Source organism: Diadema antillarum, unplaced genomic scaffold, assembly GCF_040938485.1.
Source record: "Diadema antillarum isolate AM-2024a unplaced genomic scaffold, OU_Dant_1.0 seq00001329_RagTag, whole genome shotgun sequence".
In the NCBI taxonomy this organism is placed as follows: Eukaryota; Metazoa; Echinodermata; class Echinoidea; order Diadematoida; family Diadematidae; genus Diadema; species Diadema antillarum.
In genome coordinates, this window is record NW_027272099.1 from 139,069 (window position 1) to 164,797 (window position 25,729).

General features: G+C 39.2%; 1 protein-coding gene across 1 annotated transcript; it reads right to left on the reverse strand.

The window, feature by feature from the left end:
* Positions 1-1,130: 1,130 nt before the first annotated feature.
* LOC139708366 (amidase-like) lies at positions 1,131-25,688 on the reverse strand. The gene is made up of 11 exons (XM_071620321.1): positions 25,554-25,688; positions 19,794-20,034; positions 18,878-19,050; positions 12,746-12,885; positions 9,649-9,849; positions 8,876-8,950; positions 7,953-8,121; positions 6,588-6,650; positions 3,071-3,171; positions 2,374-2,557; positions 1,131-1,339 (listed from the first exon to the last, which is right to left on the reverse strand). The coding sequence occupies exons 1-11, from the start codon at positions 25,582-25,584 to the stop codon at positions 1,131-1,133; spliced, it is 1,587 nt and encodes a 528-aa protein (XP_071476422.1). The 5' UTR covers positions 25,585-25,688.
* Between the last annotated feature and the right edge of the window lie 41 nt (positions 25,689-25,729).

Genomic DNA, 25,729 nt, shown 5'->3' on the forward strand with positions numbered 1-25,729 from the left:
TAAATTCTATAAGAACTATAGCTAACTACACAGACTTTCATGCAGAGAAACTAACCCCAAACCAGAAAACAAAACGAACACCTGTAGAATGTAACCCTCCTTCAGATATCGATGCTCCCCCAATCATTCAGATTATCTGACCGCTGCAAATCCAGCACTCTCAAGTCGATGACGTTTATCTAAGCCTGTCACTCTATCATTAAAGTATGGCATTATCAAAACAGGAATATCTTTTCCTACGCAATCCATTCCTCCCATTTATCTGTATGGATCCACAAAGGACCTCGAGGCCGATCGCGACGACCGAGTGGACTGAAACGTAATGACGTCATTTTGATGTCTTTCACATGCTTCACACTGTCTCATAGAGAGGGAGAGAGACAGGGGGGGGGGGGAAGGAAGCGAGAGAGAGAGAGAGATGGAGATAGGGAGGGAGTGGAGGAGGATTTAGAGAGGAGAGAGTGTGACAAAATATCACCAGATCAAGCAGCAAACAAAGAGGACAAATACTGTATGCACATGCGCAAATTCATATCGCAGCTGTAATCCACTCGAAATGGCGTTTAGAGTTTGACAATGTACAGTATTTCAATTCACAGAAAGACGATTGCAGTCTAGGGAAGTAGGATAAAACATCGAAACGATTCCTACTAGCCGATTTGTTGACTGCTTATCATATGACATTGGTTTTGCTAGTTAAGCTAGTACACCGAACACATTCCAAATCAAGAGCGTACAGATGCCATCGAGCAGTTTTGGATCGCGCACAGTGACGTCGCTGGTAGGTCTACACTCCTATTGGTGCAGTGAACGACATTTCGAATTCGGTGAAAGATGAAACGCTATGTTCAATGAGGTGATTAGAACTAAATATGACATCTAGATATCTTTCACCTTGTTCGAAATGGTGTACATGTATAATTCTGTGCCATTTTGCGATCACTTACTGTCTTTCTCTTCAAGTAGGCAAGACTATGCCATTACTGTAATTACTGATATGAGTTAATCTCCCTTAAAAAACAATCGGTTTGATTACAATACTGTAACAGTAATGACAGCAATAATATGTGCGTCATATAGGCTAATTTACGCGTCGACGGCGTTTCTACTGGTACTAAAATCTCCGTCCGTCACGCGTCCTGCTCTGGCTGCGCATTAACGAATTCCTCGAAGGCCTGCGCAATCTGCAGGAGACGTAGCTCGCCGAATTTCTTCCCCGTGAGCTGCAGACCCACTGGCAGCCCGCCGACTAAACCAACGTTGATGGTGATAGAAGGGTGGCCCGTCAGGTTGCTCACTTTGACGTTGGTCAGCATGTTGTTGCTCACTTCTAAAATTTCTGCCATGAAAAACAGGAGAAATTTGAGAATGATGGTGATGTTGATAGTGGCAATGAGGAAAAAAAAAAGAATAACAGATATGTCGATACGTGTGCTGCTACTACTATTACTGTAATAGTGATCGCAAAGTCTATTAATTTCACTTCTTGTGAACATAAGAATCACTTCAAGGAATAATACGTTGTCAATATCCATTCTGCATCTATTTCATTAAGATCGAGCTCTGAGATGTATTGGTATGTGAGTGGGTGTGCAGCATTACTGGGCCCTTATAGGGTTATGAAAGGGTTGATGGAAGTGTTTTCCTGCTTGAAAAACAGTGCTTCTGAGAGGACATCTTAGATGTTGATATTACATTGCTGAAATATTGTTATTATTATCATTATGATTATTATTATTAATACTATCATTATTATCATCATTATCATCATTATCATGTTATAAAAGTAAGATAATTTAAATCATTCATAGCTGTTGTCTGTAGAATAGTTATTTGTTCCATTTCATCAAGAGGTTGGCATTTGCATATGATTTAGGCATCAGTAAATATGTAGGGATATTTGGGGCACCTTTGTGGGAATTAGACATGCGTCATTTTTCTGAGAATTTTTGGAATTAGATATGTATCATGTCCTTATTTCCACACAGCTTCCCTTCCGGGACTGAAAAAGCTATGTCAAAATGAAGTCGAATCAAATTCACATGTCCATGTGTAGACTGATAAATCCTTGCTAGAACAAAAGAAAAAAAAAATGTTAATAAATCAACTCACTTTATATGTGCCGCTCCAAGCATAGGAGTAGCACACGAGTGAGTTGACTTTTTAACACTGTCTTTCTTTGGTTTCTGACTACAGAAAAAAGAACAACAACAACAACAACAACCAACCAACAAATAAATAATTGATGATCTGCGGAGAAATACTAGTATATTACCTTATGAAATCATTTTAATAAGCAAAATTTTTCCGGTATTTTCTTCACTCCGGAAATGTCTACGTTTGGTCATCATTGGGAACTGCGCGATTGGTTACCTTTTTCTGTTGCTTCCCCTGAGGGTATCTTGGGAGCGGTGAAAGGAATGGTTGGCATGGCGATCACATCGTGACCCTGTAGCGCTTCCTCCATCTGCTGCGTCAAGAGCTGACGAAGATTTTGTGCTTTGCCGTAGAGGGAGCAGTAGTTTCTCTTCAGATACGTTCCAGATAGAAACAGGAGCTGTATGCATGTGGTTGCAAACAAGTTTGTGTAGTGCCACGTAATGCGAAGGGCGAATTATTTTTTCCAATGATAGAGATACATGTACATCAATATAACACAATCAGATGGGTGAGTGGAAATTGTATCACAAAATAGATATATTAACCTGTTCATGAAGATGTTTTTTTCTCACAAAACTCTCTCCAACAACTCATGACATCAGATTTCTGATCTTTCGAAATTCAAAGAGATAAAAGGGTGTTACACTGAGTGATTATTTTTTGCATAGGTTTTAAAGTAGCTTTAATCTTTGAATGGCTGGGTCTCTTCCGTAAAAGAAGTGATCAATGAAATAGACGAAAGTGTCTGGATGAAAAATTTGCAGATTGACATTTTTCATTTCATATGTTCCTAACTTGCGAGATCTTACTGATAATGCAATAAACTCCATTCTATTTATGTCTTTTAGTACTACGAACTATCATTACGCTATTGTGAAGCAGACTGAACGAGACACACCATACACTATACCTTGTTCAATGGGGCGAGTTTACTCTTGTGCTGCTGAAACTGCGTCGCCAAAATCTTCATCATGCTGGTTGGATAATAACCCGTGTGATGCAGTCCGGCACCTACGAAGAGGTTTAGCATTCTATGCCTTCAGAACTGTCTTTATAACTATATACTAAAATCTAATTTTTACAGGGCAATTGTGTTACATCACTGTACAGCAGAAAATATATCACATTCTGAATGACTGCATAGATTGTCTTACAAGCATTCTGGGAACATAAAGTATCGGATAGTAAATCAAGCACATCATTGTATGGAGTTTCATAAGATATTCAAACAAACAAACAAATAAATCAACAAAAAAGATACGAACAGGTTTTCATGTAAACATGATGTTAGTTGATTCTGCGTCTAATATTGAAATGCAGTAAATGCCACTGTTACACTGTCGGCATCATTTTGACTGAGTTGGGGCCGAAGTACCAGTTTTTGACAATATCAAACTCAAACCAAATTCAGGCAGCACTATACATAATTACTCTAGAATTACCATTTTTATGAATTAAACATCTTCCCTAAACCAATAGGAGAACTTGGAAACTTTGACTGCCGAAAATAAAAGAACAAAACTAAACAAAGTGGTGCGATTTTACTAGCAACGTGTATCATATATGAATAATTACTCTTCATGTTGAATTGTCAGCCTTGACATATTGAATACTTTATCCATCTTCCCAAAACCGGGATGACAGGGGCGTCACCAGCTTTTTTTCAAAGGGGGTGCGTTTTGACCCTAATGTAACGAGATTTTTTTTTTTTTTTTTTGACAGACATTTGAAATATAGGAAGCTCTCAATCCCTAGACTTTTACTGTTGTTGAGGGAAACCAAGCGGGGAAAGGGCACCGGCGTAGCTAGGATTTCATCTTGTACAGTAAAAAAAAAAAAAACTACCATTTAGAGCTATATTTTTTCGCTTTGGAAATAAAGGAGGGAGGGCGCACCGAGCGCAACTGCCGGCAATTACTGGCAGCAACATCAGGAGAAAGGCATAACAATTAATGCGAGCGAGCGGAGCGAGCGAGCTTGAATATTTTGACATTTTACAGTAAAAAAACAAAAACAAAAAAAAAACAACTGCCGTTTGTTGCTATATTTTTTCGCTTTGGAAATAAAGGGAGGGGGCGCACCGGGCGGAACTGCTGGCAATTACTGGCAGCAACATCAGGTGAATTGCATAACGATTAAATGCGAGCGAGCTTGAAAATTTTACATTTTACAGTCCAAAAACTGCCGTTCTGAGCCATATTTTTTCGCTTTGGAAATCAAGGGAGGGGGCGCACCGGGCGGAACTGGTGGCAATTACTAGCAGCAACATCAGGTGAATTGCATAACGATTAAATGCGAGCGAGCGAAGAGAGCGAGCTTGAAAATGTTAGATTTTACAGTCCAAAAACTGCCGTTCTTAGCCATATTTTTTCTCTTTGGAAATTAAGGGAGGGGGGGTGCACCGGGCGGAACTGCTGGCAATTACTGGCAGCAACATCAGGTGAATTGCATAACGATTAAATGCGAGCGAGCTTGAAAATTTTACATTTTACAGTCCAAAAACTGCCGTTCTTAGCCATATTTTTTCGCTTTGGAAATTAAGGGGGGGGGGGGGTGGAGCGCATGCCACCGGGCGCAACTGCTGGCAATTACTGGCAGCAACATCAGGTGAATTGCATAACGATTCAATGCGAGCGAGCGAAGAGAGCGAGCTTGAAAATTTTGACATTTTACAGTAAAAAAACTGCCGTTCTTAGCCATATTTTTTTCGCTTTGGAAATAAAGGGAGGGGGCGCACCGGGCGGAACTGCTGGCAATTACTGGCAGCAACATCAGGTGAATTGCATAAAGATTAAATGCGAGCGAGCTTGAAAATTTTACATTTTACAGTCCAAAAACTGCCGGTCTTAGCCATATTTTTTCGCTTTGGAAATCAAGGGAGGGGGGCGCACCGGGCGGAACTGGTGGCAATTACTAGCAGCAACATCAGGTGAATTGCATAACGATTAAATGCGAGCGAGCGAAGAGAGCGAGCTTGAAAATTTTAGATTTTACAGTCCAAAAACTGCCGTTCTTAGCCATATTTTTTCTCTTTGGAAATTAAAGGAGGGGGCGCACCGGGCGGAACTGCTGGCAATTACTGGCAGCAACATCAGGTGAATTGCATAACGATTAAATGCGAGCGAGCTTGAAAATTTTACATTTTACAGTCCAAAAACTGCCGTTCTTAGCCATATTTTTTCGCTTTGGAAATTAAGGGGGGTGGAGCGCATGCCACCGGGCGCAACTGCTGGCAATTACTGGCAGCAACATCAGGAGAATTGCATAACGATTCAATGCGAGCGAGCGAAGAGAGCGAGCTTGAAAATTTTGACATTTTACAGTAGAAAAACCGCCGTTTGTAGCTATATTTTTTCGCTTTGGAAATTAAAGGGGGGGGGGGGGTGCAACCGGCGCAACTGCAGACAATTACTGGCAGTAACATCAGGGGAATTGCATAAAGATTAAATGCGAGCGAGCTTGAAAATTTTGACATTTTACAGTCCCAAAACTGCCGTTTGATGCTATATCTCTTTTTGCTTTCGAAATTGAGGGGGCGCACCGGGCGCAACTGCTGGCAATTACTGGCAGCAATATTAGGAGAATTTAAATGCGAGCGAGCTTGAAAATTGTGACATTTTACAGTCCAAAAACTGCCGTTTGTAGCTATATTTCTTTGCAGTAAGGGGGGGGGGGGCGCACCGGGTGGAACTGTCGGCAATTACTGGCAGCAACTTCAGGAAAATGGCATTACGACTAAATGCCAGCGAGCGAGCTTGAAAATTTTTGACATTTTACAGTCCAAAAACTGCCGTTTGTAGCTATACTTTTTCGCTTTGGAAATTAAGAGGAGGCGGGGGGGGGGGGGGGGACGCCCGGTACGCCCCTCCCCCTGGATCCGCCACTGGTAGTCAAGGGTGTCGGTTTATGTTCATGACTGGGGGAGGTATGACCAGCGAGGTGGCGTCGAAGTGACCAAGTATGGGAAGGATGTCCAAAATATATGTATAACATAGTCAACACTGTATAGAATACACTTGTACTATAGTAGATAATTATGTGTAAAATCAGTGCTGCCAGAACCAGGGGTGCGAATTGCTTTTGCACACGATTTTTTCTTTTTTGTTTTTGTTTTTGTCCCCGATGCAAAATTTCAAAAAGAAATAAATAGAAAAAAAATAATAATCATCCGGCGTTGAGGTCGCTCGCAGACTGAAGGTTTTTTTTTTTTTTTTTTTTTTTTTTTTTTTTAAAGGGTCTGAAGGGGGGTGCGTTCGCACCCAACGCACCCCCCCTGGTGACACCCATGGATGATGAGATCTAAGTTTTGATGTTGATCAATTTTGATGAACATTAAATTGTAGACAAATTTCTGAAAATTTCAGAGTCTTGCAGGAGAGGACAAAAACACAAGCTGCATCTATTCGGACAAAAGTATAGATACCTACCTCCTGAGTTCATGGCACAATCTAACCCTCCAATTATAGTAATTGGCAGTCCTAGTTGTCTGCCTGTGAACAGAATTCAGTAAAATAAATGTATATAACACTGACATTACTACACAGTGAACAGCAGAAGGATAGATAGATAGGTAGGTAAGGCTAAGTCTGAATTCTGTCCGGTGTGTACACCTTTCAGCAATATAAAACCAACAACTTCTTTCTTAACCCAACTTAAAAAACAAAAACCAAAAAATCAAAAACAAAACACACGAATATGATCATGGTGAGGTTAATTTCGGCAGAACGTCCTAAAAATTCAGTGATATCACGATTAAAGAGGAAATCCAGTCCAACTACAAATTAATTGATAAAAAGAGTAAAATCATACAAGTTCAAGGGTGAAAATTTGACTGAAATCGGATGAAAAATAAGGAAGTTGTGACATTTTGAAGTTTTGCTAATTTCTGCGAAACAGTTCTTGTACAGTGGATATGAATATGCAAATGAGTGAGTTAACCATGTCATACCCTCACAATTTTCCATTGATCGTGTACCAAAAAAAGGACATAAATTAAATGTTTCTGTCATTGAAGTCTGAAACACGAAGTTTTTCCTGGTTGAATAACTTCAGAATACTGATCAGTTAGATATACATGTATAAGGATTTGAGCCTCGGGCATAATTGAATTTGAATGAAAAACTGGAAATGTCAAAATTTTTGTGCAAAAATTATATGGTGAGTTCTGAGGGAATGACTTGCTTATCATTATGTTTTTGCCATTTGCATATTCATTTTGACTGTTCAAGAACTGTTAGCGAAACTTCGAAATGTCATAAATTCCATATTTTTCATCCGATTTCGATCAAATTATATACCGTTGAACTCGTTATATTTTACCCTTTCTTATCAGACTAACTTATATTTGGACTGGATTTCCCCTTTAAGAAAATCCTTGGTCATGAGGCAAATTCACTCAAGATGACTCTGAGAAAACAGAGAGGGATTGAAAAACACCCATAGTTTAATCAAAATAGGACATAGCATAGGGGAGAAGTATACCTGATATTTCATATCATATTTCACAACAGTTATAGCGGTTACAATGTCCTATAATTATGGTATATGAACAATCATGAATATTTTTTTTTTCTAAAGATGACGAAACTCTGTTTGCATTCCTGCACGCTCACAACTACTGTAGAACAATATTTGAAATATCAACATGATAACATAACAATATTAACATATTAACAAATTTCTTCTTCCTTTTTAGCAATAGCAAGTTTGTTGTACAGATGTTCAAAAGTTTGTGAGATTTCAACTGGATATTCTAAACATTATCAAATGTATCATAAAAGAAAACAAAATACCGAATCTGTGAAGAGGCATCGATGTTGGTGAAACCGTCGCACCACTCGCTGCTGCAAATCGATCAATGGTATCGGTTACGATTCGATCGACGGCGGGATCAGAACAATCTTGTCCGAAGCCCTCCTTCAATACGGCGACAGATATCGTTTCGGGTTTCATGTCTTTCAGCTGGATAAAACAATGAAAAGGTACGGAAATATATACGTATATATTGTTCATTAATATGATCGGCTGCATATTAAAGCAATTTGGCAGGAAGAAATTAGTGTATTCATAATTCTCGTGCTTATAGGCGAGATGTGGTACCAACCATGTATCTACAAGACGCGTTTGAATAAGATTGAATGGCTTTCTTTGAATGCATTCAATCTGAGTTGAATTGAACTACCCTCACTGAGTGTTCCCAAGTGTCCCCCAAAACAAATACAAGTGAAAATCAGTTGTTCCTTCTCAAATATCATGACAAGAAAATTCCGCTGTTCATCTTTGTTTACGTTGACATGAAGGCATGCTAATTCTTGGCAACCATCAGAAAAATAATCGGCACGAAAAGTGCATATTTTCATTGCATATTCACATAAGATAGATATCATGAGCAAAGGATGGTATGAGATTTCGGAAGAAACGCATTATCACGCACTCGTACACTTAGTACTCCAAGCCATACTCTGCATTCATTCGTTCATGATTATGTTCTCATCTCAATTTTTTTTTTTGAATAAAAAATGTTTAGTGGAGTTCATTCACCTTGCCTTTGTGACGCTTTACAATGATATAATGAAATAAAAATGTCACAAAATTACAACAATGCCAGTCAGCATTAATATATATAAATTGTTTCTAAATAGCTAGAATTCAGAACGTCCCTTTCCCCACATGTTTTTGCAAAGGAGGGACATACTCATGATCAAGAATTTCTTACATGTTTTGTGTAATTTGGCACATCGATATTGCACGGCTGCCTCGGGTCTCTACCGTCGTCATAACCTGCAATGGCCTGTTGACATACAAGGGAAAGAACATGTTCATATGTAAATGATATCAAGAATACATTTAAATGTCTAATATATGTTTAAAAAGATTAATACAAACAAATATATGAATTAACTAACACATTATACGTACTGTGCATGGGTCATGTGGGTAGGCCTACATTGTATAGCAAGATTCTGGAAACGTGCAGTATCACCAACTCCAATATCTTATTCCTGTGCACTGAAAATATGCGTATGTTTGATACAATAATAGTAATAATAATAACAATAGTAATAATAATAGTTGTAATAGTTCTTAGAACGGATAACACTGTAAGTCTCTACGCGTGTACAAATGGAAACAAAATCTTTCAAATATTTCTCTATTCACATATAATCAACAGTTATCAACACGTGATCAAAAAGATGAGTATTTAACACAGATTTGCATTTATCAAAATCTGTAATGCATCTGATACTGAGGAGATCATTCAGAAATGATGGTGCCATTTTTTCAAAAGCCCTATCACCAAATGTCTTAGATTTGACACTTATTTCAGAGAGGAGATTTTAACTATAACTTGGATTTAACTTGGATGACGGCCTTAGCATGGATGAATCAGGAGTTATTAATACATTATATGTAGTATTAGTGAAATCAGGCACAACATGACAATGATTATACACAAGATCTTATTTCACTTCATGGTTGCCACTTTACCTCCAACATCAATGCGCAGTCTTCGACACTCCTAGTAATTGGACCAAGATGATCGAGCGTCAGCTCCCCCGAACCTGCACCGGTGTAGGGGACCAGTCCAAAAGTTGGCTTCAGTCCCACCAATCCACACCAGCTTGCCGGGATCCGAACTGAGCCTCCCTGGTCGCCACCGATGGCCAGATCGACCTCGTTTTTTGCAACCTGCAGAATGTAAAGGATTGTCATCGACGGCAATGTGAAAGGGTTCCATCTTATGATAGCATGCGACTATACGGATCACACTGATTCTCATCCCAGAAATTCGCTATTACCAATAAAAAGTTGGTACCATTTTGTTCTCATGTGTGTATGATCATATGTCTTATTAAAATCTTGATAAACGCATTGGTCCCATATGATTAATCATCATTTCATAAGGTCGGCTACTCCCATTCTTTTTAACGATAGAAAAAACATTCCACGACATATCTTTTAGTATCTCGAGTTGTCACTGATTTGAAAACATTAGAGTGAACGTCGCTAATTGTATTCATTTACCGCAATAGTCCGGGCTTTCGGGTAAAAAATAATTTCATGTTCTTTTCTTTTTTTTACAAATTTGAAGAATATTTGGAGTCTCCATCATGCAGTTCCATGTTCAAATTGAACAACAAACTTGAAAACTTAACTTTGCCATTGTTGGCTAAGCTTTAGCAGAAACATCGGGAGTGTCGATTCAAAAGGATCAGGGGGGCATTTCATGAAGCATTTTTGTCCGACAACTTGTCGGACAAATTTGCTCCCAGCCAATCAGATGCAAGGATTTCAGTAGCTTTTAACATTTTGTCAGACGAAATATCTGACAAAACGCTCCATGAAATGCCCCCCAGGTTTCCAGAGTGTGTAAGAAGAAAATTAGTGACAATGAATTTCCCTTGTTATTATTGACATCAATTCTGTTCTACCATGTCTACTCAAGGCTATGTTATACGGTCCCAAAATTTATACACGATAGCCATATGAATATGAACTTTTCAATTTCGCACGAGATTGACACCAAACTTGTTTCAGAGCCACTAAAGAGCCGAAGCAAATACGATGCCTATGCAGGTCACACGATGACACTCTAGTACCACACTAGACAGCTACACGAAGATGTGAATCTTTATTACAAGATGAACCATCGCAAGATCTTCGCGCTAATTTTTGGTTGCCAAAGATTTCGCTGCCCCTCACGAGGTTGCTGCCGGAGCAGGAGAAACTCCATCGGCGGTCATACGATGGCTATAAGGTGCCTTGAATGACAGAAGTTACACGATCAGAGCTGAATTTGAACATTTTCTTTTTCGTGTGTTCATTTTTGCTCAATTTCGGGACAGTGTGACGAGTGCACGAAGAGCTGTTTTCACGGGGCACGCGAACGAATTGACAAGGATGCGAATATCGGAAAAATGGCAAAGTTCGTCGTTCGTCATGTTCGTATTCTAAGTTTTTAAAATAAGCGTAAAATATCGCCAAACCGGGCCCGTGGTTTGGATGTGTAGTCAACTGTTCGCTGGTGTCGTTTTTTAGTTTGGTGGGAGCTGAAAAAAATTTGAAACTTCTTGCGAACATTTCCAGATCCCGGATTGTGACTTGCTCATGATTTGATCTCGAAAATGTACCAAAAGCTTCGTCATATGCGCACGACTTACTCAAAGATGTGCGCGATGTTCGCAAAATCTTCGTGAAACCCCAAACAGATTCCGACAGTTTGGATAATGTCTTGTATACGGTCCATGAAAGCATGTAGCGACGTTCGTCCGATCATTTATCGACGTATTAGCGAATTGTTTGCGTATACTTCTCGAGACATTCATTCATTTGGCGCATGTTTGGGGAATATCCGCACCAAGTGATGTCTAACTTATGTCAACGCATGGCTGTCGTGTCTGGATTCATACTGACTTCATTTCATTTCATTTCATTTCATTTCATTTCATTTCATTTCATTTCATTTCATTCATACATTTAATTTATAAAAGTTTTCCACTAATTACAATCGTAACATACAATCATCAATACATCTTACCAACTATAGTCATAAAAAACTGAAAACCCCGTTCATTGCCGTTTATAAAGAATACTGGTAAACTTCAATAAGCCTACAGAACATGTCATATCTATATTTGAAAATCAGAATAATGTATGGGGAAGCAAACTACGAAAAGGCAGAAGCTTGTGGTGGGGTACGTTCTCGAAAAAGAAGCCCCCCCCCCCCACACACACACACACGCACACGCACACACACACACAACATGCGTGCATGCACAAACCAACAAAGAACAAAAGAGTGAGAGATGAAAGAGAGAAAAAGAAGAAAGAGAGGAGAACAAATTTGACTTCAATTCTATTAGACAGCCATACCTCCTTCTGTAGGTTATTTGGTACTTGCTTCGGCTCTTGATTGACTTTTGACTATCAATTCGGAGCTAACCTCGCGCAAAAAAAAAATGATAAAATAAAGTGTCATATTCGTATAGCCATCTTGTGCCAATTTCGGGACAGGGTGACACCATCCCATTTGCGAAGGACGCGAAAGTCAAAGCTCTTCGTCTATTTCAGATAAACCACACAGACAGCGACATGGAGTTCTCTAGCTAGTTTTCTCCATTCCCATAAGGCTGCGTTCACATAGAAGTATTCGGTATTCGCTATTCGCTATTCGCTATTCGCTATTCGCTATTCGGGCACCGAGTACACCATCACCCGCACCGTCAACTCACCATCCCATGCAGTGAGGATTTCTTCCTCCTACATCCCAGCAAATCTTATTAACAATTTCTAAACTGCATCAGAACGTCAGTCTACATGCTTATTTTTGCTAAATGGCAAATCCAGACCAAAATTGTCATTATTTCATAAACGAGAGACGGTATACGCTGCAAGAAAATCGAACAAGCTCGATTCCCACTTTTCTATACTATTCGCAGCTATTCGGTACTTTCGAATAGTGCCCTCTTATGAGAACAGGTGTGAGGAAATCCTATCGTTCGATTCAAGCTATTCGCGTGCCCTCGAAAACGAGCCCCGAATACCCGAATAGTATACTTTTATGTGAACGCAGCCTAATACTCACCAATACCGCGCTGCCCGAGCTCGATCCACCTGCGACGTGCGTATCGTCGTATGGATTCGACACGGGTCCGAACGCACTAGTATAGCTGCTCCCAGAAACACAGTTGTCTTCGCTTGTAGCCTTACCCAGAATGACGCCACCTTCATTCCAGATGCAATGCATAATGAAGAACATGTATGCATGTTAGTATGTGAGTGCATGTGTTTGAGAAGGAGAGATAGGTGTTGCACATTTATTTGTTGCACATTTATTTTCCATTTTTTGACCACCTCAATTCTTTTTTTTTTATGACTTTTTATTGGATGTAAACCAACAGGTAAACAACATAATTACATTATTTACAAAAGGTACACATAAAGTCAATGTCAGCAAGGTCAACAAATCACATGCTAAGTATACAGAATATTGGTTATACCGAAGTTTCAGCTGTCAATATCTTGTGGGAATTGGGTGTTATTTATAAAATTATCAAATATTACAATATATCATCACATAAAACGGGCGTACAATAAAAAAAAAAAAAAAACATTATGGAGGGTTAAGTTGGATTGTCCATTTATTCAAATGGTTCGGTAATTTGTCTTTCTTTTCAGCAATTTTCTTTTCAATATTTTGTTTCATTTTTACAAAAACCAGAAATGCCTCAAAAGTTGGATGGCGATCTTGAAATTTGCACACATATATAAAATACTTCAAACATAAAAACAGAAAATTGATACATGTTTTATGTTTTGTTTCCTCATCAATACCAAACATTAGATGAAATGATGAAAAATCCTCATTCATACCGGTTTCTTTTGAAATAAAAGAAATCAAATTATGCCAAAGCGGTTTAACTTTATGGCAATTGACAAACAAATGATCCAAAGTTTCAGGATGTTCATTGCAAAAAGAGCAATTTGGTGAATTCTTCTTTTTAATCTTAAAAAGAAAACTATTGATCCCTATTGCATTATGAAACATTTTAAAGTAAAATGCTCGTAGCTGAGTCTCGATTGTACATCTGAAATTGTTGGTATGATAAATAGTCCAATCTACCTCCTTTAAGTCCTCTCCTTCCTCTTGAAATACATCATTCCATCTATTTTCTGCCTTGCATGAATTCATAACGCATCCCAACACACTATACGAATGACGTGGAACTTTTTTTACCCTCAGTAATTGTGAGACAATTGTATCATACAAATTTCCAATATCCTCATTCTGTTGGGGGAAGTCAAACCACTGTAAAAAGATTCCATTCATTAGGGAATCATATTTCCTTCGATCTCTGATTGGAATATCATATTCGATTACTAATTCTTCAAAGAGCTTGACCCTAGATCCAGTGTATAACTGAGAAAGTTCAACTAAACCCTTTTCTAGCCAAATCGGATAATAAAAATACGATTTATGCTTTAAGCTGATACCTTTGTTCCACCATAAAAACTCTTGTAAATGATAGTTCTGCAAATTCGTATCAAGAATACACTGCTTTCTATACAAATACCAAACTTTTATAGTTTCCTGTAACTGACAATTATGTAATTTGCTCAATACACTGTCTGGTGCATTAGTTTTCCATAACACTGATTGATCTGGGAAAAATTTTATCAAAAAGTGTTCCTCTAATGATTTCCACGGGCTGTTATATTGGGGGTCTAATAAATGGGTCACCCATACCATTTTCTGGGCATTAGCATAGGTCTCAGGATCTATCATGCGCAAACCACACTGATCATAGTCATTACAGAGAATAGACCGTTTCACCCGGTCATTACCATCATTCCAAATGAATTTAAAAAAAATTCCATTCAGTTTTTTAAAATAAGATTTTGGTATAGGTATACACAGTACAGAAAACAGGTACAATAACTGAGGAAGAACCATAGTTTTGATCACAGTAATCTTTTGAAATAAGAGACAGGCTTCTGTGTTTCCAACAATTAAGAGTACGCTGTAGTTGCTGAAGTTTTGGTACAAAATTCAACTCATAAAGAGATTTTACATTTAAGGAGAAAGTAATACCCAATGTTTGAAATGACTGGGTACGCCAACCTAAACCTTCAGATTTAAAAGGCTGAAAATCACTGTCTTTCATTCTGCCAATATGAATGGCTTCTGTTTTTAACATATTAAGTTTACATCCAGAGAATTCTGAAAATGTTTGTAATGTTTCAAAGAGGGAATTGAAAGAACTGCCCTTGCCATTCAAAAAAATAGTAGTATCATCAGCAAATTGGCTGATTTTTTTAACCGAACCATCAAAAGAAATACCTTCAATATTTTCATTATTCCGTATAGATATAGCTAAAGGTTCTATTGCTAATAAGAAGAGCAGAGGAGAAATAGGACATCCCTGAAAGATTCCCCTTGATAAAGACAGTGGCCTTGATAAAAAGCCGTTATTACAAACATAACTCGTCCTCAGATTATAAAATGTCTTTACCCACTGAATAAAATTATCCCCAAGATTAAACCGTTTCAAAACTTCAAACAGATAGTTATGCTCCACTCTGTCGAAAGCTTTTTCAAAATCAAGCAGTAAAATTGTTCCATCAATATCATTCATATCAGCATATTCAATTACATCAATAATTGTTCGAATATTGCAACTGATATTTCTGCCTCTCATGAATCCTTGCTGATCAGAGTGTATTAAGTTTTCCAACACCTTTTTCAAACGGTTGCCTATAATCTTAGCTATCAATTTATAGTCAGTTGTCAATAATGAAATAGGTCGATAATTTTTAACAAACAAAGGATCCTTATCTTTCTTAGGAATTAATGTGATTATCCCGTTTCTTTGTGAAGGTGACAAAAGTCCATTTTCAAAAGAATAATTATAAGAATCTAACAACATATCTATTATATCATGAAAAAATACAACATAAAACTCAACTGGTAGACCATCTAATCCAGGAGTCTTATTTTTACTCATGGTATTCAACGTATTCAACACTTCAGCTTTCGTGATTGGATCATTCAAAATGGGTTTGAGATCATTAGATAATACGGGAATGTCCACCTTGTCAAGAAAATCTAAAGCCTTTTGTTTTGAAAGGGGAGTCTCCTGTGAGCTATATAAGTTGGCATAAAACAAATTCAATTCATCCAAAATTTGTGTTTGATTATTTATAATATTTCCTGTGTCCACCTTTATTTGACGAATATTCTTTTTCTCAAAATTTCTTTTCTCCAGATTGCAGAAATATTTAGAACTTTTCTCTCCATATTCTGCCCACTTTATTCTAGACCGTGTAATTGCACCGGCAGTTTCATTGTCCAAAATCTTATTCAATTTAAATTGCAGGTCTTCTAACTTAGTCAATAAATCATGGGAGGTGTCATTAGAACCACCATTTTGATGGGTCATACACTGAGAAGCAATTTCTTCCCTCACTTTACCAATTGCAGCTTCTAAATCACTCTTTTCCTTGCGAATAGCTCTCTTCTTTCTTATAGTGTATTCCATACAATTTCCTGTTATTGTGCATTTGAATGCATCCCAAATCACATTCGGGTTTTGGGTACAACCCACATGGTTACTTTTAAAATCATCTATTTTACTTTTAATAAACAAACAAAATTCTGAATCATGCCTTAAATATGAACAGTTAAGTTTCCAATATCCTGGGCCTCGAGGGGTACTATCACATGCTAATTTCAACCCAACCACACTATGGTCAGAATCTATACCGACACAAATATCTGGATCCTTAGCACTGCTAGCAAGATCATTAGATATCAGAATATAATCTAGTCGAGAATAAACTTCCGGGTTTTTCTGGTATCTGGTAAAATTGGGTGTATCAGGATTATTCCTTCTCCATAAATCGACCAAATTGTATTCCTCCATAAATGTATGTAATTGTTGTTTAGCAAATTTATTAGAATGACATTTACTGGAGCCTTTATAGTCCAAAGGGCCTAGAGTGACATTGAGGTCACCTGCAACCACTAAATTGGCGGTACCAATTTGCTCTATTTGTCCAAAAAGGTCGACAAAAAACTCAGGCGAGTCCCTATTTGGACCATACACATTAACTAATACATATGATATGTTCTGAATAATCACTTTTAAAATTATGTACCGTCCTTCTGCATCTTTGCAGCATGATATTTCTGTAGCTTTTAAACCGGCCTTCAACAAAATTGCGGTCCCCCTGCTGTTGGATGTATAACTAGAAAACCAAGACTGACCCCCCCACTGTGATGACCAATAATTTTCATTTCCCTTATCAGAATGTATTTCTTGTAAAAATAATATATCAGTATTTTTTTTTTTGCAAAATGATTAAACACTTTTTTTCTCTTAAAACTATCTTGTAAACCCCTACAATTAAATGATCTTATTTGTAACATCATATTTTACCCCATACCCAAAACAAAAATACTCAACAGCTTGTCAAAACAAGATAATGACAACATATTCCAACTTTTACATAAAACTTGTGGTGATTTCAACACTCGACTGACCATGGCGATATATGTTAAACAACAATTGAACATAAGTAAACAAATACAAAGTGAAAAGTTCTGCGTTATAATTGTAACAGATAACAAACGGTCCAGGACTCTCATTTGTCCTTTGTGGGAAATAAACTCCGCAATGCCAATGAAGCACCCTTAAACAATAGAACGCTATAAATATTGTTCTTCATAACTTGGTCTTGAGTTCTAAATGTTTGGGCTCACAAAAAGTCAATCAAGGATCTACTATTTGCCCGGACGCATTTCTGATTTTGATAGAAGCTGGGTATATGAAAAAGGCCTTTTGACCCTTGGCTCTCAGCTCTTTCAACTTCGGTAGCTTCTCCTTTCTCTGTTGCTGGATCCTCTTTGAGAAATCATCGGAGACAAACATCTTCGAGGTGACCCCTTCATGGGTGTAGGACTTTGCTTTGAACGCTTCAAGAAGAGATTTCCTCGCAGCCTCCTTCTGCAGGAAAGATCCAAAGCCCACGTGGATGGGCCTCGGTCTGGGCGGGGGGCGATTGCTGGTGGCAGCCCGTCTGGCCTGCTGCCCACTTCGATGTGCTCTCTGTATAGCTTCTCTCTTCACAGACTCTCCAATCAGCGATGACACAAAACTGGCACAATCACGCCCTTCAATTCCTTCAGGAGCACCCCAGATGACGATGTTATTTCGACGACTGCGGTTCTCTAAGTCGTCAATCTTATCCTGAGCTCCATCTAGTGCAGCCTTCAGCTTGACCACCTCGTCTTTCAGATCACCCATCTCAAAACGAATGGCCGCATGCTCTTCTCTGCACTCAGACAGCACGGTCGCAAAGCGTGTCTCCTGGCGCGCCTCGAAGGCTTGAAACCAAGCTGGAGGTGTGAGCGAGTCTTCGAGCTTACCCGCGCCCGAAACATCCGGCGCGCTGTGAGCTGATTGCGGCGGTGCAGCTCTCTCCATTTTCTCCAGCAAGGGTTTCTTTTTCACTGGCGAATTCTCGGTACTTGGTGGATCTCTTGCCTTGGCATCCGAACTCATCTTGAAGTTATGTTATACGGACACTTAAACACTGGTTTTGTCTTTAAGACTAAATCAAAAGGGTGAGAAAATCAAATTGTGAGAGCCTGCCCACACGTACGGACTTGATCACGCGGTCGCCATTTTTTTTCACCGACCACCTCAACTCTTACTAAGAAATTATCCATAATTCCCCTTTGTCTGTATGAGTCCTGAGCGCAAATGATAGGGCCTATCTATTTTTATCTCTATTCATCTTTATGCCGGCGGTTCTATATGATGCATGGCAAAGTTTGGAACACTTAAATAGCAGAAGAGAAAGAAAACTACAAAAAAAAACCACCTTTTGTAAATAGCCACTTATGAATCTTACATACTTCAGAGAGCTTTCAAAATTCTTATCTATCCGTGTAAGACAATGCGCCTCCGGTATTGAACCGATTACTGAGTCAATCTTTTATCAACATATGATTCTTGGTTGAACACTTGTAATTTCTGGTTATTTCATGCATTTCAATTCAGGTGCTAAAGTTCGGCATTGCACTTTATCAAATTCATCAGTCTTGAACACTCTAATATCGCGTGAAACAGTACCCAACCAAGGAAGACAAAATCAAAATCATAATAAAAGCTTGCTCTTTGCATTCTACAAATAATAGTCAAGTCACACAAACCTGCGTCCAACACCCGAGTCACAACCGTAGCGTCGAAGTCTGGAACGTAGCCCTCGAGGGCGTGGCAACCCATCATCATCGGGATTCCTGCTACCGCAATGGAGTCCTTGATGGCGACGCGCTTTCCCGACAGTTTCCCGTTAGATGCCCCGGTTATCGTGGATTTATAATACCTATACAGTAGTAACGAGCATCGAGTAACGATTGATAATAGACTAGACACATGATGGGTACGAGATCCGTCAGTTGACCAAACAAATCCTTCAAATATTTTTTTTTTCAAATTTCCTTGTTATTAATGCCCCAGGACTAAAAAAAAAAAAGGAAATATGCTATAGGGAAATCAACATTTCACCACAATGCGCACATTTTTTGCATATATTTGTCCACTACGTTTTGCACATGAATATCAAACCTTAAAGGCATAACTTACCCTTGCAGATGAAACAAAAACCCATCATTACAGCTTCAAAATACATCTAAAATGTGAGTTAGGGATAGAAACAACCAATGTAAAAATTTGAACCAGTATAATCGATGTTAAGTATTGTTAAATATACAACATGTGAACAATACTAGTAGCTATAATAAAAATGTTTGCAGACTAAACTGTCTACAGGTACGGTTTAATGAGAAAAGTAGTGATATCTCCTTATATTTTAGGCTTTATTGCAAAAACTTTATATGGTAGGATGTTTTGTGATACAACTGACCTACAAATCTTGCATCAAAGTGATATCTTGAACATTTTTTAAATTACTGCTCTCAAAGGTAAAACAGGCCCTTTTAGTAACTGCAACTAACGAGTGTTTCTTCGTGTTTAGTACCAATTTACAGTTACCAAGAGTACAATTTCTGACTGATATTCATTTCATTCTATTTTTTTTTTGAGAGAGAGAGAAAGTCTGTTGCTAACCAAGCATTATGCGGATTACTGTCTTTACTTGGTCGTTGACCAGGAGTCCGTGGGTACTTGACCAGTGTAGTGGGTTCTACCAGCTCGTCGAGTTCGTTGATCCCCCTCACAATGTCATCGATGGCGGACTGGTAGTCCCGCAGCTCAGGGCTACCTTTTAGTCCGAGATCGAGCTCGACAGAGAGTTCTTCGAGCTCCTCACGTGTGGGTCCAACCACCATCGGTGTCCGGTATAGACAACCTTTTGGTGATAAGAAATAGGAAACTTTGTCTGTTTCCAGGTTGACTACTCTCGATATGAATTTATGACGTCACAATCATTGAGGAATTAACGAACGTTTCAGTTCTTTTAGATTATTATAATAGAAAACGCTTTCTCCGTGACCTTGACAATTGCGTTAAATCCTTCATGGCGATTGACAAAGAGCAAATGAAGTGTGGAATGGAACAAGATGACTCTAGTTTCATTACTTGTTAACGCAGAGCTCTATACAGATTACATTTTTCGAGTAGGCTGCATTCATTAGGATCATACACTGATGATAATCTACGCTATTTGATGGCAACAAAAGTAATAGGATTTGACCAATTAAAAACGTACCCACTTTTTAGTGGATGATGATGTGTGTATAAACATTGCGCTTTGATACTTAAGTGCAATACGCACAATGCAAACGCATGCTGACCTCTACTAATTTACAATATACCCTGATCATCACGTAAAATATGTGGCCAAATGTAAATCTATTGATTATGTGCCATACAATCAGTGGCGTAACTACGGGGGGGGGGGGGGGGGGGCGACCAATCCGCTGGTAAAAAAAAATAATGAAAAATAAAATTACCGAAATGGTAATTCAAGGGTTAGTAAACTGCTTTTGAAATCGACATGAAAGGGGGATCATGAAATCAGATATATTTTCTAAGATTTCTTTTAACCATAATAAAAGGGGTATAATATAGTGTGAAACATTGTTCAAAAAGCCTGGAGCCGACAAAATATTGTGATTCAGCGTGATTCCTGGTTGGCATTCGGAATATAAGCAGGAAGTGCGCAGTGTACTCAGAACATCCGAACGGCAAAAAGAGTTGCTGCAATGTTGCGCAATGTGATGTGCACCTTTGAACCTTACGCTTCGTTATATCAAAGCTAGATCATTGATTTTGCAGTGTTACTTTACATACTAGTCTATATTAAAATGCCTTGCATTGCCAATAATAAGACTTGACCTGGGCTATTTCCTAACTTTTCCATGTATATAAAAAAAAAACACACACACACACACAAACACAAACAATTAGGGGATGTTCTAAAGTGCAGATTTTGGACATCCTTCCCCCGCTTGGTCACTTCGACGCCCCCTCGTTGGTCATACCTCCCCCAATCATGAACATAAACCGACACCCTTGACTACCAGTGGCGGATCGGGGGGAGGGGCGCACCGGGCGCTCCCCACCCCTCTAATTTCCAAAGCGAAAAAAATATCGCTACAAACGGCAGTTTTGGGACCGCAAAATGTCACAATTTTCAAACTCGCTCGCTCCGCTCGCTCGCATTTCATCGTTATGCCATTCTCCTGATGTTGCTGCCAGTAATTGCCAGCAGTTGTGCCCGATGCGCCCATCCCCCTTAATTTCCAAAGCGAAAAAGTACAGAAACGGGAGTTTTTGGACTGTAAGTGTCAAATGTCAAAATTTTCAAACTCGCTCGCTCCGCTCGCTCGCATTTCATCGTTATGCCATTCTCCTGATGTTACTGCCAGTAATTGCCAGTAGCTGCGCCCGGTGCGTCCCCCCCCCTTAATTTCCAAAGCGAAAAAGTATTGCTACAAACGGCAGTGTTTGGGCTGTAAAATGTCAAAATTCTTAAGCTCGCTCGCTTCGCTCGCTCGCATTTAACCGTTATGCCATTCTCCTGATGTTGCTGCCAGTCATTGCCAGCAGTTGCGCCCGGTGCGCCCCCCTAATTTCCAAAGCGAAAAAATATAGCTACAAACGGCGGCTTGTGCCGAAAGGGTGGGTTGGGTGGTGGCGCGTCGCGTTAATGGGAACACCACCCTTCGTCCAAAGCCCCCCGGTTTTGCCGAAAGGGTGCGTTGGGAGCGTTGGCTCGCGTCGCGTTGACTGGAACCCCACCCTTTGTCCAAAGCCCCCCCCCCCCCCCGGTTTTGCCGAAAGGGTGCGTTGGTATACTTTTTCCTCATGTAATATTAAAAGACGAGTTTTGAATTTATATTTAACCTTCAAACAACCATTTCAAAGAGGCTATGGTCCGGATCGGTTAACACTCTATTACCACTTGGTCTACAGCCAGTTGGTCTAATAGACTGTTTAATATCAGTTGGTGTAATAACCAGTTGGTCTAGTCATCATTTCGTCCAATTACTGTTTGGTCTAATTGTTATTTGGTTTGATTACTATAAAGGGTGGTGTTCCCATTAACGCGACGCTCCACCACCCAACCCACCCTTTCGGCACAAGCCTAGAAAAAGCCCCCCCCCCCAAAAAAAAAAAATAATAAATAAATAAATAAATAAATAAATAAAAATAAAAAAAAATAAAAAAAATAAATAATAAAATAATAACCCAGTTGGTCATATAGACGAAACGATGATTGGACCAAATGGTACCTGATTAGACCAGGAGGCTGGCTATTAGACCAAATGACAATAAGATCAATGGCTATTAGACTAAATGGGTGTAGACTAAATGATGATAGACAGAGGCTAGACCAACTGGGCAATGGACCAAAATTAATGATGTGTACACCAAATTTATATTGGACAAATTTGGTTTTATTTTAGACCATTTGATGATTAGACGAAATGGAATTAGATCAACTCATAATAGACCAAATCGGTATTTGATGATATAAATTGGTGTTAGACCAAAAATAGACCAAATGGCTACCATTAGACGAATTGACTGTTGACCTAATAAACCAAATAACAATTAGACCAAACAGTAATTGGACGAAATGATGACTAGACCAACTGGTTATTAGACCAACTGATATTAAACAGTCTATTAGACCAACTGGCTGTAGACCAAGTGGTAATAGAGTGTAAACCGATCCGGACGAAAGTTTGAAATGGTTGTTTGAAGGTTAAATATAAATTCAAAACTCGTCTTTTAATATTACATGAGAAAGAGTACCAACGCACCCTTTCGGCAAAACCGGGGGGGGGGGGGCTTTGGACGAAGGGTGGGGTTCCAGTCAACGCGACGCGACCCAACGCTCCCAACGCACCCTTTCGGCAAAACCGGGGGGGGGGGGGGGGCTTTGGACGAAGGGTGGTGTTCCCTTTAACGCGACGCGCCACCACCCAACCCACCCTTTCGGCACAAGCCACAAACGGCAGTTTGGGACTGTAAAATGTCAAAATAATTATCATTCTCGCTCGCTTCGCTCGCTCGCATTTAATTGTTATGCAATTCTCTTGATGTTGCTGCCAGTAATTTGTCTTTTCACATCGTCATTCCATAATTCATGTAAGGAAAACTTACAATGTTGATCAATGACTGCGCTGTGGAATGTATCACATTCCGTTATGTATTGTAGTCCCCATTAAGTTTGCAGACTTACAGCGCACGCACACACACATACACACGCACGCACGCACAAGCATACACACCCTCAAAATAACTTTTCCACGAGGTGCCCCCCCCCCCCAATGTCTTGACCCACGGTACGCCACTGCATACAATTTACTGTATAATACGTTTGCTTCTATCTTTTTTTTTCTCTCTACAGATTACCTGGGTCCGCCAACAATAGTCCATGGGCCAAGACCCGAAAAATGGGTTGTTGGTACCATCTGAGGTGGCACAACCTTTTTGGTGTCAGTTTGTTTGTCGGGCATAGATATGCTTATCAAGCTATGATAGCATGTCCAAATGAGTAGCTTAGTCACAATAAATGAATTTTTATCCAATTTGGTCTCGTTTTTATATCCCTATACTTCTGAATCGAAACTAAACCGCTATACAAAGAAGAGCACTGCCTTCTGTATGTCCACAGGTGTTTTGTTGTAAACGCGGTGCGCTTAGTCTTTATTCAAGGCAGCGAAGGGAATATCCAAAGGGTTATGATGTCCACAGCTGTCACGCGGTGCGCTTAGTTCTTTATCTAGACCAATGTACCATTATCATATCTAAAGTTCCTCATAAAAGGGATTATCTATACTGTTTTTATACTACCCTATCAACAAATACATCAGTTTTAAACAAAAATCACTCTGTTCATTTACAATATCATTCATTATATATGTATCGTAGTGTACCGGTACATTGTTTATGCAGTATCTTATATTGTTAGAGGGAAATAAAGCGACATTGGCGTGGTATCAGCGTTTTCACCGTAGCGTTTTCGCCGGAAAATGATAAATAATTGAAAGATACGGTAAAATTCACGAGGAATTGCTTTTGTTGTTGTTGCTGTTTTTAGATAAAAGGATATACACTGCATCATACGCTTTGGATATTCCCTTCGCCGTCTAGAATAAAGACTAAGCGCTGTGGACCTCATAACCTTTGAATATTCCCTTCGCTGCCTTGAATAAAGAGTAAGCGCACCGCGTTTACAATAGAACACCTGTGAACATACCATAGAGCTGCATTTTACAGCTCCTATGGAACATACAGAAGACAGTGCTCTTCTTTGTATAGCGGTTAGTTTCGATTCAGAAGTATAGGGATATAGCAACGAGACCAAATTGGTTAAAAATTCATCTACTATGACTAAGCTACTCATTTGGAAATGCTATCATAGCTTGATAAGCATATCTATGCCCGACAAACAAAATGACACCAAAAAGGTTTTGCCACCTCAGATGGTACCAATATCTGGCCTGGCCCATGGACTACAAACGTCCACCTCCAATCCAAAGTAAGTAATGCTGAACAAAAGGCATTGTACGGAAACATGCAAGTTATGCTCACTCCAGGGGAACGCGGTGCATACCTTTGTCATTGTTAATCATATTAGAATGTGGCATGCAGTGATGGGCAGATTATGTCGTTGGCATAATCTTAGTTTAGATTTTTTTTTTTTTTTTTATTGGCGGATCCTGAAGTAATCTGAAGAAAAATAGTTGAAAAATATCACAAAACATATGCCACATATAGGTATTATGTTAGCCACACAATGATTTATCATAAATCGAAGCAAATCAAGTTTAAGTTTGGAGCCCTTTCCTGTAATGGCCTTCACCCTTCTGCCCCTTGTGTGCTTTCGAGGTCATTATTTTGTTTAATGATAGATTTGTCTCCACATTGAATGAACGCACAGACATGATGAACTTTGCACTTTATACTGAATACAAGGAACATTCTCATGCAGACTTCAAAATGGCGGAGCACAACTCCCAAGTTCTGTCGAAGACAGCGAAGACAACAGACGAGACACACCAAAAACACGGTAAAACAACAGTAAATGTAAAAGTGAAACGTATTCTGTGGTATACTGCACAGCAGCTATTATGCGGTTATTTATACCCTCTCATGATTTGTGTTATCGATATTCCTATTTTACTTCTTGTAAAATAAACGTGAATGCTCAGTCAAGTGCATGCATGCGTTTTGGATTATGATGTTTCCAATAGGGTGTCTATATACAGGATTAGTCTTCCCCCATAGACACGCGTATCCTCTCCGACGCACACTGTTAGTACTTAGATCTAGCTATGTCAGGTCACTTTACATTAAGTTTCACCCAGTTCAAAACCGTGAATGAATTTGTAATCTAAATCCAGTACTTACCTTTTCCGTATCTAGATCTATGCTCTGCCATCGTCCTCCGTTCTATGTGAATGTGCTTATAGTATCTAGTTTCTCTATAAATCAGACAAGGTTTCGGCTGTAGTATAATGCAGTCAGGGAACCACGGAAGCGAGGGTCCAGTCCAGGGTTGGGAGACAGTACGTAAAGATCCGAGG

Excerpts from the sequence above, each read along its gene's own strand:
- LOC139708366 (XM_071620321.1), bottom strand. The coding sequence starts at position 25,584 with ATGGCAGAGCATAGATCTAGATACGGAAAAG. Across the intron at positions 8,122-8,875 it reads TGCCAAATTACACAAAACAT|CTGAAAGACATGAAACCCGA; the intron begins GTAAGAAATTCT and ends TGTTTTATCCAG. Across the intron at positions 2,558-3,070 it reads AACTCGCCCCATTGAACAAG|CTCCTGTTTCTATCTGGAAC; the intron begins GTATAGTGTATG and ends ACATGCATACAG.